The sequence below is a fragment of the Uloborus diversus genome, chromosome 9, assembly GCF_026930045.1.
Source record: "Uloborus diversus isolate 005 chromosome 9, Udiv.v.3.1, whole genome shotgun sequence".
NCBI classification, from domain to species: domain Eukaryota; kingdom Metazoa; phylum Arthropoda; class Arachnida; order Araneae; family Uloboridae; genus Uloborus; species Uloborus diversus.
The window spans coordinates 33,593,532-33,610,403 of record NC_072739.1 but is presented as its reverse complement, the minus strand read 5'-3'; the positions used below and the strand labels follow the sequence as shown (position 1 = coordinate 33,610,403).

General features: G+C 34.3%; 1 protein-coding gene across 1 annotated transcript in view; it reads left to right on the top strand.

The window, feature by feature from the left end:
* Positions 1-16,872, top strand: part of LOC129229479 (equilibrative nucleobase transporter 1-like) — a 94,607-nt gene that overhangs the window by 56,827 nt on the left and 20,908 nt on the right. Inside the window, exons 6-10 of the mRNA XM_054863792.1 lie at positions 3,898-3,990; positions 6,428-6,650; positions 8,154-8,213; positions 10,263-10,430; positions 13,387-13,491. Of these exons, the coding sequence (XP_054719767.1) occupies positions 3,898-3,990; positions 6,428-6,650; positions 8,154-8,213; positions 10,263-10,430; positions 13,387-13,491 (649 nt within the window). The remainder of the gene's footprint in view (positions 1-3,897; positions 3,991-6,427; positions 6,651-8,153; positions 8,214-10,262; positions 10,431-13,386; positions 13,492-16,872) is intronic.

Below are 16,872 nucleotides of genomic sequence, written 5' to 3'. Positions count from 1 at the left end.
AACTTCAATTTAAATTAAAACAATGTCGTAAAACATGCATTTTTTGCTTAAAAATGGCGCCACCTATTTTTATTTCGAAGCATAGTTCCTCGAAGGCAGTTTTAATTTGTTTTGCAAAGGATGAAATTGATTGGAAATAATAATGCTGTTTTTGTCAACAACATTCAATTAAAGATCTCATTTGCAAATGCTTATTCTTATTTAGCAGATTACAAACAGGAAACACTGCGAGAAACGACAAGCAACATTGCAGAACGTCCAGCTTTGAAGCTTTGATTGACACTCGAATAAGCCAATGAGAGGGCTGAAATTTTCCTATGCCCGAGCAGGAGTAAAGGTAGCTTATATGCGGCCAGGAGAATGACTTTCTGGTTTTTCAAACGTTTTAAAAAATAATAATAAATTAGTTAAGTTTTCATTTACACAGAAATACACAGGGAAAATTATTTCGAACTATAAAAAATTTTGTGGGTCAAGCAATTCTCGTGTTATTCTTCCCGGGCACGATATTGTTAGGATTTTAGAGAATTGGAAGCCTATTAATTTATTTTGTCCCAAACTTCTAGAAAATTCTAACTTTACGTGATGCAACATGCAAAGCAGTTAACAAACATGAAATGCATAATCGACCTTCGCGATAAGCTTTTTTTTTCCTTCGCTACCGATCTTGAACTTCAGCGGATGACAAAGCGAGCAATATTTTATTCTTCTCTTCAAATTAAGCATTTTCGAACCACACGGTCAAAATTCGAAACATTCAAGGACTAGCCATTCAAGGCCGGTGCGCAGAAAATTGCTCTGCACAGACTAAGAAAACATTAACTCTACTTTAAACCATCATTATTAGAAAGAATAAATGCATTCCGAGACAATAAATAGAAAGAAAATGGCGTTCTTCAATTCTAATAGATACTACGCAAATTGGAACGTTAATTGAAGTTGCTGCGGAAATCTGGCCTACTGGCCTTGTGATTTGTTTTTAACTTTTAACGATTAATGGTAGTTTAATAGCTATATACCAGCAACGCTTGTGGTTCAAAAGTCGACCAGTTATATTTAGTGCTTTCCTGATCGTTTAGCGACTTCCAATCCAATATGTTCGCATTCTTGTTGAAGGCGAAATCTTTCATAACACAAATATCTTTAGATAAATATAAGATATAATACAAATATATTTTCTATTTTACTTTCAGAAAAATATGAAAGATCTTATTTTTAAAACAACTGATTTCAAGTTGAAAAAAAAACCACACCTTATCCTTAAAAAAGGAAAGGGGAAAAAAATCAGACATTTCGTACCGTATGAAAATTAAAATCGTGTGGGAATTTCATTCCCTCAAGTCGGGAAATTTTTGTGAAAATTACGCTTAAAACTAGAAAAAAAAAAAAAAAAGAAATGCTTTTTTTTTTTTGTGTGACATTTACTGTCTGGTGCAATTCGAATTATGGTCAGTCCATTTCCCCAGTTTCCCATATTATTTACTTCCATTAGTTCGGAAAAAAAAAGAGAGAAAGAGAGAGGTCGATGCATTAATGCGCGTAACCGAGGCAGTCGTTGGGATTTTTTTCAAAACCCAAGCATGTAAAAATCCCAAGATCGAGGACGAAAATCCAAAATCGTGTAAATAACAATTCTGACAGAAATTTCGTGATTGCTACAATTGTAGTTTGCCAATTATCATTCTGAAAAAATGATAAAAGGAAAATTGTGATAAAAATATTAAAATTGAACTCTCAACAATTATTTCTTAAAAGATGGTGTAAAATTCGTCTACTCCAAAAAAAAAAAAAAAAGTTAATATAGAAACTTGATACAAATATTCAGATAGTACAAGAAGGGCAGGAAAGCTATGCAGCGTAAAGAGAGAAATAACATCCAGGGCTAGAGCGGAGAAGCCTTTTATTTACGTGCACAATCTTTTTTAATGTTTTAAGTACTAGCTGACCCGTGCGAAGTATTCGCGCTTGATAGTGGTAATTCAAAGATCCATTTTTTTTTCAAAAGGAGTTTTATGAAAAATAGTAACAATGAGAATTGCTTATTTCCTCCCGACGGCGTCGAAAAAATAAATAAAATAATGTCTTATTTTGTAATTTTACCAGTTTTAGGAAGTATTAAGGAAGAACTCGAAAAAAAAAAAAAAAACACGCCCTTCAGAAAACAGTATTTATGAAAATAAACGTTTTTTTTTTTTTCTTTTCTAAATTTGATGCAACAGTACAACTGTGGTTCTGAATTTTGCAATGACTTTAGATAAGATATTCTTGGAATCTTGGATCAAAATTATTCAGAGGGAAAAAGTCATTCAAATGCGACGAAACCCATTGAGTTTGGGAACCCACTAAGTTCGCTTTCTTAGCAAGACGCTCTAACCAGCTGAGTCATAAGGCATCACCCGAGGATGATTATACATTAAAGCAACGCATATTCAAAAACAGAATGAACTGATTTTTTTTTTTCAAAAAAAAAAAAAAAAAAACGCAACAATGTGAAAATTTTCGATGAAAGCGGTGGAAAATATCTTTAAAATGATGCATTACTTCGGAAACTTGATGATTCATTCATAAAGTTAGGCGTTGTTACAAAACAAAAAAAAAAAGAGGAAATAACATATAAGATGTGCATTTTAGATTAATTAGCGAAAAAAAAATTGCTTTTAGTGAAAATATTATGTTTATATATATATATATATATATATATATATATATATATATATATATATATATATATATATATATATATATATATATATATATATATATATATATATATATATATAAAATATTTCACGGGTAAACAAAAAACCCTTAATCTTTTAACAAAATCCTAGAACGAAGTGCATGGTCCAGCGTAGTGAAGTTAAATCACTTTATTCCTATAACTAATATTTTAAAACATAATAGATTTTGAGTGCTTATGAAATGCTCTTTTTTAAGCACATCACATCAAATGCCGGATTTTTTTTTTTTTTTTTTTTTTTTTTTTTTGAAGACGTTAAAATTTTAAAAATACATTTTTAACTACTGACCTACGGTACTACTAGAAAACCTGCATAAGAGCTGTCTATAAATGGTTTCACACTTTTTTTTCAGCATTTGTTGACCCCTCCTCCCCTTTTTCACACAAAGTCATAATTCACCAGTTACACTTTCCAAAGTCACACCACCAAAGTCACATTTTCGTACTTGCTACGGAGTCATTAGGCCAAAAGAGTCATTAACCGAGCTGGAACTAGATGTTCTCTCTTTGAAGTCGTCTCTGGATGGTATATGCTTGAAGTTATGACTTAGCCCTGGCTTGTGGGTAGTAATTTTTAGCTTATTGCCTGAAACGTTTGCCATCATTTTACGAGTTGAGTCACACCATTGCTTACGGACTCTCACTGATGAGCAAAATTTTAGCTCTATATATATCTAGTATTAAGGTACTAATCTCAGGTTCAATGAGAGGGCAACTGCCTCCTGCTCGACTGACTATTTCGGACTGATGAGTCAACAACAAGGATGAAACTGCAATTTCTGTACGTCATTACGCTGTCGGTTTACGCTTAAAATTCCATTAACGGCTGGGTTAATTTTAGAATTTGCAAAATAGATAAAAGTTAAGCTGCGAAAAATATTGAAGAAGTTTCTTTCGCATGCATCACGAAGCATGGAATTTTTTTTTTAACTTCAAATACATATTTTTGATCCCTCAGTTTCATGTTAAACTTTTTTTCTGTATCACTGAAAATAAAATGTTCTACATAAGTACTATTACATATTATACTATTACATATTATACTAGAGCCAGAAGGTTATCGTTTCAAATCTGATCGCAACATATTTTCAAGCATAATTCTTTACGGAAGGAATGTCATTGGAATAACGCTGTAACTTTGTTGTTTTTTCTTTCAGATTGCAGACCTGTTTCCAAAATACCGCTCCACAATCATCACCCTATACAGTGGCGCCTGTAGTGCCTCAGCTTCCATTTTTGTTTTCATTAAAGTAAGTTCTGTCGTATTTATAATACTGGATTGAAGGTTGTAGATGAAAGGAGTAATATAATTCAATTTTTGTTGGAACTGTCTTACTTATACCACCGCATTCATCTAAAAGTAGATCAGATTAAAATAGTGTTTTTGAAGAAACTGATACGGTGAAACTTGTGTAAGTTGACCACTTGCGATGCGATACTTTAGTGTTGTTGTTGTTTACAATCCTTCATTGATCCAGCGGCAGCTAGATCAGATTCATGATGCCATGAACCCTAGCGAAGTCAAGAACCAGTAGTGGGCTAGCACAGACATCTGCCAGAGTGAACCACAAACAATCAAGGATGTGGTCGGGGGATGCCGGTTTCAGATTGCATTTGCTGCACAAAGAGAAGATCTTACACCCAGAGTCGAAAGTCATGTTCTTCAGATAACCACTTATGAGTCTCGAGACGGCCGTTTGATTATGTCTGTCACCCTCGAAATCTAACGAGCCTCCCGGGGTCATCCTGCAGTACCAGGGATGGGCGGGAGGGGTGATCCAGACTTGCTTGTCTCCTTGTTTCTTCATAGAGAAAATTTCCTTATAAGTTAATATGAAGTCCTTGTTGGGCAACTCTGAACAACCTCTTTTAGCCAAGATGTCTGCGGCTTCATTGCCATGGATGTTTACATGAGAGGGAATCCACTTAAAGTGGTCTTCCCTTCCCTTGGTTAGATTTTTGAGATGGGTGATAATCTGAATACCCACAAGGTCGCACACACTGCTCCAGTTCTGTAGGTATTGAATCGAGCTCCGACTATCAGTAAGGATCCAAATGTCACCATATTTAGTGTCGTGAAGGATGGTATTTAATCCTTCATTTATGGCGATTAATTCACTTCTGAATACCGAACAGTTATCCGGGTTGCGTCTGTAAAGCTGGACAGAAAGACTTTCGATAAAGACATCACTCCCAGTGTTATTCAATTCATCTTTACTGCCATCTGTGTAAATCAAAATGGCATCACTCGGGATGCCATCTATAACTTCTAGAGCCAACTGTCTTAAATAATCTGGAGCATCTGTGTTTTTGTTAGTGACGGACATAAGTTCAGTATGGAAGTGAACTCCGGGTAGGCCCACAATCGGGATCACACAAGGTCTTAGAGAAGACTGCTCTACTGATTTAGAAATTATCTGCATATTATCAGCCAAACTAAATGGGCTATATTTCTTTAATCTTTGATTATTTATCCAATTGCACAAATATTCTGATGTTCCATTATGGTTTCCATAGCTGCGTAATTTGTTAAAATATTTAACCAAGTTTGAGTTTCTTTCAAGACCAAGTGATGGAAGATTTGCCTCATAGAGTACAATGTCGTTCAGGCAGCTGCTTTTCAAACCTGTTATGATACGAGCTGCACATAACTGAACCCTCTCTAATTTGGAGAGATTCGTTAAAGAGGCGCTGAAGTATACTGGGGACCCATACACTAAGATAGGTCTAATAAGAGCAATATACGTTGCCCTTAGTGTTTTTGCATCAGCACCCCAATTTTTTCCACAGATGTACTTAAGGATGTTCAGTCTCTTGCGACTCTTGTTGACCAAATGTAGTAAGTGCCCATTGCACGTGATCTCTGGATCCAAAACGAAACCCAGGTACTTAGGGTGTTTGACATATGAGAGAAACTGGTTATTAAAGAGAATCTGGGGGCGATACGAGTAAAGATGTTTATTAGTAGTAAAGAATCCCGTATATGATTTTGAAACATTAAAAACCAGTTGAAGTCATCCGCAAAGTTCTTACCACTTTAAACCAAAGTTCGCCACTTTAGTGGTAAACTAATAGATGTTGATTCATATGATGTAGGACTGATTCTCTACCTGAAAAAAGTGGTCAACTTAGGCAGGTGGTCAACTTCACAGGATTGCACTTTATTATAAAACAAACGGTTTTTTTTTTTTTTTTTTTAAAGAGAGACACTGCTGTCAATCATCTAGTTAAGGGATCCCTACTTCAGTTCATGACAAATTTAACCAATATTGTTTACAAAATAAATTCGCAAACGTTTCACGGCATGTAGAGTTTACAGGTAAGAGATCTATGCTGTGACAAGCAAAATAAAAAGCATGAAAAAATAAGAGATTTTTTCCCTTTTTGAAGAGATTAAAGGTCTGAGGATGAACAAATGAATGTCAAAAATAAGTAGCAAATATTTCCCTTTTTTTGGAATTTCCAGGTTAAGAACAAACGTAGACTAATAATGAAACTTTTATTAGTACACGGCTAAAACAGATCTAACATATATTCAAAAGTAGTCTTAAGCAATAATTGTCACTCGCCGCAGGCGGCATTGAGCCACCGCGAGAGGCCGAGCCTTTAGCAGCAACATTTACGTCAGCAAAAAACAAAAATAAATGGACACAAATTTCAATCGACGTGATGGTTTCTTACTTCTAGTATGGCTTCGATGCTGGTCTTCCTTGGGAATGGGCTTGTTTCCTGCTGGTGGTGCTGAGCGTGTTGATGCTGCCCGTCACTCTCTTCTTATTGCCAGCAGACAGAGTAAAGGAGGAGGACAGTAAAGGAGGTCTTTTCCCTTCCCCTCAAAAAGAAGTTTCGTCTGTAGCACCCTTTGTGTGGGGGACATTTACTTACATTCTAGATGAATTGCCTTTCACGAGTAAGCAAATCTTTTCTTCAAGGTTTTTTAAAAGTTACGTACCAGGGATACGATAGTGTAGTAATGAAAATATCGAAATTAGTAGCAATCTAAAGAGCATGGTAAAACATAGTTTTTGCATAAGTTATATGCTCTCGTGTCCCGAATATATCGAAATAAGGTCATAATGTCTGCCAAAATTTTAAGAAAAGTCGCCAAATTTAGCACGTTTTGGTGAGAAATGGAACATACCTTTCAAGCGCTTTGCAGATGGATGCCTTGGTAACGTGCAGATGGTGAAGTATTGTAGTATGTTCCATTTCTCGTCAAGTCCTTAAATTTGGCGACTTTTCTTAAATTTCGGCAGGCTTTAAGACCTCATATCACGATAACGCTCTTTCGATTGCTACCTATTAAAAAAAAAATGTCAGTACACCATTAGTGTCGTTCCCGGGTTAGAAGAAACAAGGAACGATGTTAGTAATAATGTAGTCTTCTTTTATATAGTTTTGAACATCACATCAGGTAGATTAAGCCGTTTCCTGGCATTTCTCACAACTTCAAACAATCATAGAAGCGAGTATGTTTGCAATTTCTACTCGGATGATAACCTTCAGGTCTTGTAGGGTCCTTGGACGATTTTAAGATACGTGGTACTTCCAAAATAAATAAATAAAATCGGAAGGTGCCGATTTGGGGAGCGGGCTTAGGACGCTCCAAATCGCTTCGTATTGAGATAAGGCGCTCCCGGAAGTGTTTCTTCAAAACAGCCAATGATGGCCCTTGAAGTGTGAATCGTTCTCCGTCCTGGCAGGAAAAAAATGTCATCAAAAACAAATTCATCAAATCAGCGAGGGGGGGGGATACATAATTTCTCTCAAGTTATAAAGGCATAAGCCCGCGGATAAAATCTGCTCGCGGGTCAGATGTGGCCCTTGACCGGTTGTTTGGAGTCCCTATGTTAAAATTAAAACTAAAGGCGACATTAAAGATTGGTTACAATTTTACTGCAGTTTTCAACGAATATATAAAGATAATTTGATGCTATGGGAGGCAAAGAGACCCAAGAGCACCTTTTAAAGTTTTAAGTAAAACGCGCGTGCTAAGTTGAAACCATAGGTTGGCTTTCAACGAAAACTCTTTCTAAATCATGCTGTAACTAGAACCACCTTTTCCCCTAAAACAAATGAGATTTCCCTCTAGCAGTTCGTTATCTTCAAATAACGTTATAATCGTTATCTTCAAATTTTTAATTTTGCTTCTTTACTATGTTACCTGGCACTTCAAATCCGTAACCTCATCCAAACGATTATAATTGGCACGACACTGAGTGATTTGCATATTTTTCAGCTTCAGCAATGCCCAAACATCCACTTTATAAAGCTTAATCAATGATATTAAATTTGTTTATTTTCATCCTAAAAAATGCAAGCTATTTAATACTGCATGGGGATGAAAAAGTTTATTATGAAACAATATCATAAAATGCATTAATAACGTTTACTTTTGCACTCTGAATTTCAGAAGCATCAATGGCGTCAGAAAAAAAGGATCCCAAAAAGGACATGAATTTAAAAAAGAAAGGTAAGAACACGTTTTAAATTCCTCATAAACGAGGGGGAAAAATCTTTTTTCAGAAAGTTCTTTAAATTCTGAAGTGTTAGAGTGCTCCTTTTTTTTTTTAATTAGAATTATGCCTCAAAATCTAAATGATATTTAAACTTAAGATGTGTGGAAAATTCAAATTTATCTTTTCTCTTTTTGAATACCTTTCAGTTATTATTTAGTCAAATAAAACAGATAATAGACCATTCTTGTATACTTCTTTGAAAATGACTTGCGAAGAGGAGAAAAAGATCATCAATATTAAAAAAGGATGTTTTCACCGAAATTAAAACTCAAATAAAACTCTCTTTATTTATACTATTATTATTTTTTTACATTTCACAGTCGCTCTGCCATATATAAATGATTGAAAAAGCGCCTTACGTCCCTATTGACGTTTTGTCACGCACGATATGGCTGAGATATTCTTGCTCCAGGCTGTACTTTATTACTTCATCAAAGGATCAAGTCATTAAACAAAAGACAATACTAAGTCGAATGGTAGTATTAGATGATTGAACTTACCACGTTACGCAGATGGATGTTTTTTCAACTGTAAATATAAGCCGTAGACCGTGTAGAATTGAAAGGCTGAATGGAATTTTTCTTCATTTGTAACTCTTTAAAGAAATGCAATGGGTGATTAACTGAATTCAACTGCTAAAACAGACATTTACTTGCACTCAATTTAGCGAAACACGAGGCAACGGAAAAAAGAATAATGACTGATAAAACGTTATCACAAACCCCTTTTCAAGTGAATGAAAACAGGTCTGTGGGGCTGTTTTAGGCGTGTGGCTTCATTTCTACACACTCGGAGGATTCCGAAGAAAACTGAATTTGTTTTGGTCGAAAGAGCGTAAATCACAAATTACAAATTTTTCAAGACATGAAACTAGAAAGAAATTTTATTTTTTTTAGCAAATTACTTTGAATTTTGAACGTAAAACTGACTGCTTTATATATGGTTTAAGTTTTAAGTTTTGAACAACTATTTTAATGTAATTATGCGTAAAAATATCTACAAAATCGCCCTTTTAAACACAAATTCAAAAATGAATAAAGGAATGAACAAAAATTATTTATTCATTTAATAATTATTTTGTTCATTTGAATATACAAAATAAATCAAGTTTTTAAGGTTCAAAGTTTTTTTTTATTCATAAGTGCAACATACATTGAACATATTTAGTAAATATTTCAAGGAAACAAACAGTAAACGAAGCATTAAAAATAATTATAACAGCTAATTTTCATCAACACTCGACTCTGGTTCAATATCGCTATCAGCAATTTCAGCTTCAGTTGTTGACCAATTCAACAACTGAAATAACCTATTTAAATTGTAGTGTTATAGTAATCTTGATGTTGAACTGGGATGTAGCCCATCATCTTTCGAATGACCATTATTTTCGCTATATTTAATAGCACTTTCTCTACAGGATAGGCTGGAGCTGAGGGCGTTTAGACAGCCTGCGTCTTGACATTTCGATATGAGACCAAGGTCTCCGCAGTAGGGGAGAAAATATGCGTTTGAGCTAAAAAACCTCGTGCAAAAAAAAAAACGAAACCCAACGTTAGCATCCAGCTAAAAAGCTAGAATAAGGATATTTTCTTGCAGATTTTAAACTACCATATTAAAATAGTAGACACGTATTTGTCATATCTTTCATTTATATAAATATTAACGAATTGAAATAATCAGTTGTCCAACGTTTTGAAGCACAAAAAATGCCAATTACAGCAGACACGTGTTTCGGTGTTACAAGGAACACCTTTTTCAATGCAAAGAAGTATGAGCTTCTGGATGAAAAGTCATTCGACAAAAGCAACACGGTGGAATTCTTTTTAACACCGAAACAAGTATCTGCTGTAATTGGCAGTTTTTGTGCTTCGAAACGTTGGATAACTGATTATTTTAATTTTCAGCACAAAGGTCTTATTTGTTATTAACGAATTGGTTGATGAAAGTAAGATTTCGTGAAACATTTCGTTCCGGACTAAGACAGTGAATGAATTATTTTTCAGAAGCTGAGGCAGAATTGAGAGTAAAGGAACGTCCTTTGCGTGAGTCTTTATTATCAGCTTCTTTCATGATGCATCAGTATTGGTTCTGCTGGTTGCTGCTCTACACTATCATCTACATTGGAACTCTTCATTTATGGATCGACAGAACGACCACTGACCCTGACGAAGGTAAGAGAAGGAATTTCTAAAAAATGCCACCATCTAACACAATACCCAATCTAGAGATCGAAAAAATAAAGTTTACCCAATTTATTCCTTTTTTTTTTTTCCTCTTAAAGGTGCTACTTAAGGACTAGTTCTAGTGCGTCCAAGGCGAAATCAGCGATCGCCAGCTCAAAAATTAATGACTTTAAGGTGTACAAAAGCACTAAGTAATTGGTAAAATCAGATCCGGCAAAATCAAAATGTCGCATTTATGAACTAATTTATTGAAAATATATTACACTGAAATCCCGTCCCATTCACTGTAAATATAACCATGAGCTCGGCTTTGTTTAACCACTTTAAAGCACGAATTTTCTTCGTAAAAACTGGTAAAATATGAAATTTTTTTTGACAGAAATGACTATGCAATTTCAGTTGGGGAATGTGAAGGGATTAAAGTCTTTAAAAAATACATAAAACAAACTGTTTTCGATTGATTGCATGTTTATTTTCAATTTCAATATTTAAATTAAATTGTCAAACTTACAAGCATAAGAATAGCTTAAAAGTTTGGCAAAAATAATGGATATACTGCGAATCCTGTGTAAATTGACCACTCGCGGTGCACTACTTTAGTGGTCAACTTATAGAGGTTGATTTAAATGATATAGAACTAATTCTGTACCTGAAAAATGCGGTCAACTTTACAGGTTTTACTGTAATACCTTTTTCACACAAAAAAAAAACTGCTTTACACAAGAAAACGGGATAAAAAAGCTGCATAGCTGTCATGCAGTTAAACCTGTAGAGTTGACGACCCTTGTAAATTGACCGCTTTTTTTCAGACACAGAATTGGTCCTTTTTCATTTAAATCAAGCTGTGTTGACCGCCTGTTTAAGTTGACCACTAAAGTAGTGCACCACAAGTGGTCAACTTTCACAGGTTTCACTGTGCCTTCAAACAACCAGCTCTGACATTTTGGTTTTAGTAAAAACTAGCTGCGTTGCCCGGCTTTGCCCGGTCTACTTTGAAAATAAAAATTGTGTCAAGTGACGTACATTCAACAATCAGGCTTAAATAAATAAGTAAAAAAAAAAACATCATGCAAAATTTCCCCTCCAAAGAATGACGACACATATTAAAATACTTTTGAGAAATTAAAATAAAATGAGAAAGATCGATTATAAAAAGCGCGTAGCCATGGAAACACAAAATAAAATAAGTTTAAGAATTGAAAATGAGAAAGATGGAAATAAACAATGGATTCAAAAGCGTTACCGTGGAAATGCAAAAAAAAAAAAAAAAAAGTTAAAACTTGAATAAAGAACAGATTTTTGAACTTTATTTAGTTCGCTTATAACTTTTTTTCTAATGGAGATAGAGGGTTAAACTTTCGACCATAGGTTGAGTTAGATTTGGAGTAAAAAAAAACAGTTCTTGCCAATGGTGTTAAAAAGAAAACTGTGGGATAATTCCTTCACTTTTATTGATAAATTTAATGAAGAAAGTAGTGACTAAATTTCAGCTAAGCGTAAAAAAATCGAGCTAAAACCGCAAATAACTCCCTCCGTAATTAAGTTAGAGCATTGAAACAAATTGCGTAGAACGCGTAAAATTCTACCCTTTCCAACGATATGTAATATTAGTATGTACAAATAATTTTGCATCCCCGTATTTGGGAAATCATGTGCAAATTGGGCGTAAGTCAGAATAAAAAAAACTACTCGACGAATTTTTTTTTTTTTTTTTTGAACCGTTCTGCAAACCTTCCTGGTGCTAAAAGAAAGATACTGTGAAAATTTCAGCGAAATCGGCCTGGTAGTTCTCGAGTTTTGTGCGTTCAAACAAACAGACGCTTTTTGGAGACTTCATTTTATACTATGTAGAGATTAGATATCATTTCTTACGTTACTTTTTTACAACTTGGTATCAGTTGGCGAATCGGTTGCTGCACGTGGACGGTTTCGTCCACATGATTTGTCGAAAACGACTGATAGGGGAAGAATTTCGAGGAAGCCATAACTAATTTCAGCATCACACAACGCATCTAATAAGCACTGCATACATGATAACCCCGAAGTTCGCAAAAAAAAAAACATCGCATTGTACGACGCGATTAAAAAAAAATAACCGCATCACAGCTTCAAAGTTCTGCTAAAACTTCTATTCTTCAACGTATATAAGTTTCAGATCAGCTTACCCTAAATATGCCCAAAAGGCGATTCCATGCAAAAATGGATATTTTGTCCCGCACGTGACAACAATATATTTCATCAAAAAGTACAGTCAAGTGCCCATACTTGGGACAGTATCCTAACTAGGAACATTTTGTAAAATTTTGTTTTAAGGACTGCTACACCTGTTGGTACTTCACCAGTAAGAAATAAATGGTGTTACAGAATAAATGAATAGTTACGTTATGAGGCTATGTGAGTAGAACTTTGATGTATTATCTTTATGGGTTATTTTTATGATTTTGAAAATTTTGCAAAAATATGCGATTTTTAAGTATGAAAATAATTTTGGTTACGAACGCTAACTGAGATTTGTTTCAAAATTCATCTCGGCTATGTATCTGTGCCTTATTTGGGCAAATTCATTTCCACCCAACTAATCCAGTTGAACTTTCATAGGTTTGAGAAATTGCAACTATGCTCCAAACTTGGGACACTGTTTAAAGTTAGAATACTAAGGCATAAAAGGCGTCAATAAGGAACATTGAGGAAATAAAGTGCATAATTGTATCAACAAAAACGTACAGATACAAAATTTTATAAATTGAGGTATATTCTAATGACAATTAATATGTCATATATGTGTTATGCAACAAAATTTTAATTATTATTTTTAATAAAATATATGAGCAGTTACGTGCGGCATAAAAAATTCGTCTTTCCGTGGACTCCCAAAGAGCTCTGTTGCATAAATGTATTTTTTTCTCTGTTCTTGAGTACTTAGACATCATTTTTTTCTCCTCAGATTCCTTATTTTCTGAAGTGTACGGGCTCTCTCAAGTCACAGGTTTGTTCTTAGCACCTATTGGCGGGATTTTTATGGACTGGAGTATTAGGAGAGTAGCTAAAAGTAAGTAACATGAAGCTAAAAATTTAAAAACTAAAACTGCAAACAAAAAGCACATGAAAGAAAAAAAATAACTGTAAATGTTTCTTCATTTTTCCATACTTTAATTGAAACAGCGAGAACAAATGCTAGCTTTCGACGACAGTAATGTCAGTGTCACGTTTTATCTCGCCGCACAGTGTGGCATAGTGGGCAAAAATCCACCGAACTCGCTGGTTTTGAGCTAGGATTTTCTATTATGGCTCAAAATGCGGCAAAATTCTTCGACTATTTCGTAGTGGTGCTACAATTTTGAATTTCTTAACCCCCTAAGCCCCACAGAGCTCAGAATGGACCCAAGTCGCGATTTTGAAAACTAAAAAGTATGACCATATTTTTTCCCTGATATGTGGCTCAATGCTTAGTATAAATCGAGGAATAGGATGATAAAACACAACTTTTGATCGCTGCCGGGTGCTTAGAAATCGCTTTTTTTCCACCGTAGAGGTCATTAAAAACATTATTTTTCAGGTTTTTTCCGTTTGAAAAAATGGGTTTTAACGGTCTTCACACATCGCCCGCGCAAGAACAAATATATATTTTAATTCTAATCTACAAGTTTTCAATCATTTTCCAAAGTTCAAAAGGCAAAAACCTCCCTTAAAACACCGAAAAATTGCTCAAAGTCCGAATTTCAGCTCGAGATTCTACCATTGTCCACGGAAATACATCCGTGCAATAGCGGCAAACAGCTTATTTTATATATATACATTTACGTGTATACATTTTGAGAATAAATCGTCTGCGTTTGAATAAAGACCTTTACATTTAAAATTTCCTAATGCTTTTGATGTTTTTAAGAAAAATTTAATGTATTAAAGTAACAGTTGAGCAAATGTGTTGACGCAATATTAGTATGTTTGTCTATTTCCTTGGATTAATCGTAATATTCGAATTGTAACAGGTATGTTCACTCTTTTACATAAGCATACAAAAATAGAAAACTTTGTCCTCTGTTAACATAAATAAGTATTTAAACAAATTATGTAAATTACATTTTTTTAAAAATTAGTTTCTGCGTGTTTAGACCAACAAAACAACATAAATTTTAATATAAATTCAACAAAACTTTATAATAAAGTTAAAATAACATGTCTTTACTGTTTTTCATACAGAAAGTGACGAGCTAATGGACATATATTTGTGAATTATTTGTTTTTAAAATTAAATAGAGTGAAGTAAAATCATATAAGTTCATTAATCCTTTCATCCCTACCTTAAATTTAGCTGTATTATAACCTATAAATGATGTTGTTAGGAACAAAACTGGGCTAAAAGGGTTCATCTGAGCATTAATTGTTTAGTTTAAAACACATTAAAATTTTAACATGTGTTTTTTACATTTTAAGTTAGAATTCCAACAAAAACACTTACGTAAAAGAGTGGAACATAGAGTTACAATTCAAATATTACGATTATTCCGAGGAAACAGACAAACATACTAATTTTGCGTCCTACACATTTGCTCAACTGTTACTTTAATAGATTACATTTTTCTTAAAAACATTAAAAGCAATCGGAAATTTTAAATGTAAATTTATTCGAACGCAAACGATTTATTCTCAAAATGTATACATATAAATGTATACATATAAAATAAGCTGTTTGCCGCTATTGCACAGATGCATTCCCGTGGACAATGGTAGGATCTCGAGCTGAAATTCGGACTTCGGGCAATTTTTCGGTGTTTTAGGGAGGTTTTTGCCTACTGAACTTTGGAAAATGATTGAAAACTTGTAGATTTGGAATTAAAATATATTTGTTCCTTGCGCGGGGAGATGTGTGAAGACCGTTAAAACCCATTTTTTCAACGGAAAAAAACCTGAAAAATAATGTTTTTTATGACTTATACGGTGAAAAAAAGCATTTCTAAACACCCGGCGCAGCGATCAAAAGTTGTGTTTTATCATCCGATTCCTCGATTTTTACTAAGCATTGAGTCACATATTAGGAAAAAAATATGGTCATACTTTTTAGTTTTCAAAATCGCGACTTGGGTCCATTCTGAGCTCTGCGGGGCTTAAGGGGTTAAGAAATTCAAAATTGTAGCACAACTACGAAATAGTCGAAGAATTGTGCCGAATTTTGAGCCATAATAGAAGATCCTAGCTCAAAACCCGCGAGTTCGGTGGATTTTTGCCCACTATGCCACACTGTGCGCCGTCTCAGGTCGACCTGACGTCGTTCGTTCTTAAGTACATTTGTTACACAGATCAGTGACAGAAGCATGCGCACTAGGGTGTCCCGAAAAAAAATCTATTTTTCAAATCGGAAACCCTCTTATATTCTTCCCTTTAGGTCAAAACAATTGTAAAAAAAAAAAAATCATGTTGTATTTGAACAGCGGCAACGCGTGCCGACTTGCACCTGAATGTGTGAAACAGCTCTGTGTACTAGGCTAGAACCCCTATAGGGGTCTTATACTGGGCCGAATCGAAAAAAAAAAAATTTTTTTTTCGGTAGCTCGATACTTTATGTTGATAAAAGGTTGGCTCTATAGTCCCGCATGTAGGGGAGACCGGGGCAAGATGACTATGTTAACAATTTTTGGGGTTTATTAATTTATTTTTAAAGATAGTAAAATTAATTTTACATGAGCTGTTAGAGTAGTCTTTTGTATTATTAAATATATTACCATTTAATTTTTCAAATAAAAATAATGAAGGATATTTTTATTTTTTTCATAACCTTAACAAATTGTCATCTTGCCCCAGTACTGGTACAAGATGACTTTGACCTTGGGGCAAGATGACAATGTTGAAAAAGGTTGAACATATTTCATGTTTTGAATAAGTTACCTAGTTTTACAAATGATAACTGTATTTTACATCTTACGAAATATCAAATTAAGCGTAATGCATTGTAGCGTAATGTTGAAGTGTGAAGTTATACAGCTAACAATAGACACAAATAAAAATTCTATTTTCATAATTGGAACATTCCTCATGCCATCACTCTTGGCTTTTACAGCACTTGATCCATTCTTCTGTTGGAGGGTCGCAATATTCCTCTTTACAAGCAGGCATCTTATAACACCATTTTTTGAAGTTGATGCAACTGAATTGCTTGGCATGAATTGAATAGACTTGGACCTAAAGGAACTTAGTTTGAGTTTTTTTTTTTTTACTCTTTTTTTAGCATCACGAGCTTATTTTCCCTGTTTTTTTTAAATAATCCTTTTTGTCCTTCCGCTTTGCTCCTTGTTCTGACATTTCTTTGATGGGTGTGCTTGTAACAATGTTTGAGCTCAGTTTTCTGCTTTTCCTTTTTGTTTTCTCACATTGTGTTGCTTTAGGCAATGCATTGAAATCAGACACACTAACAGACTTTTTTGGTGCATCGACA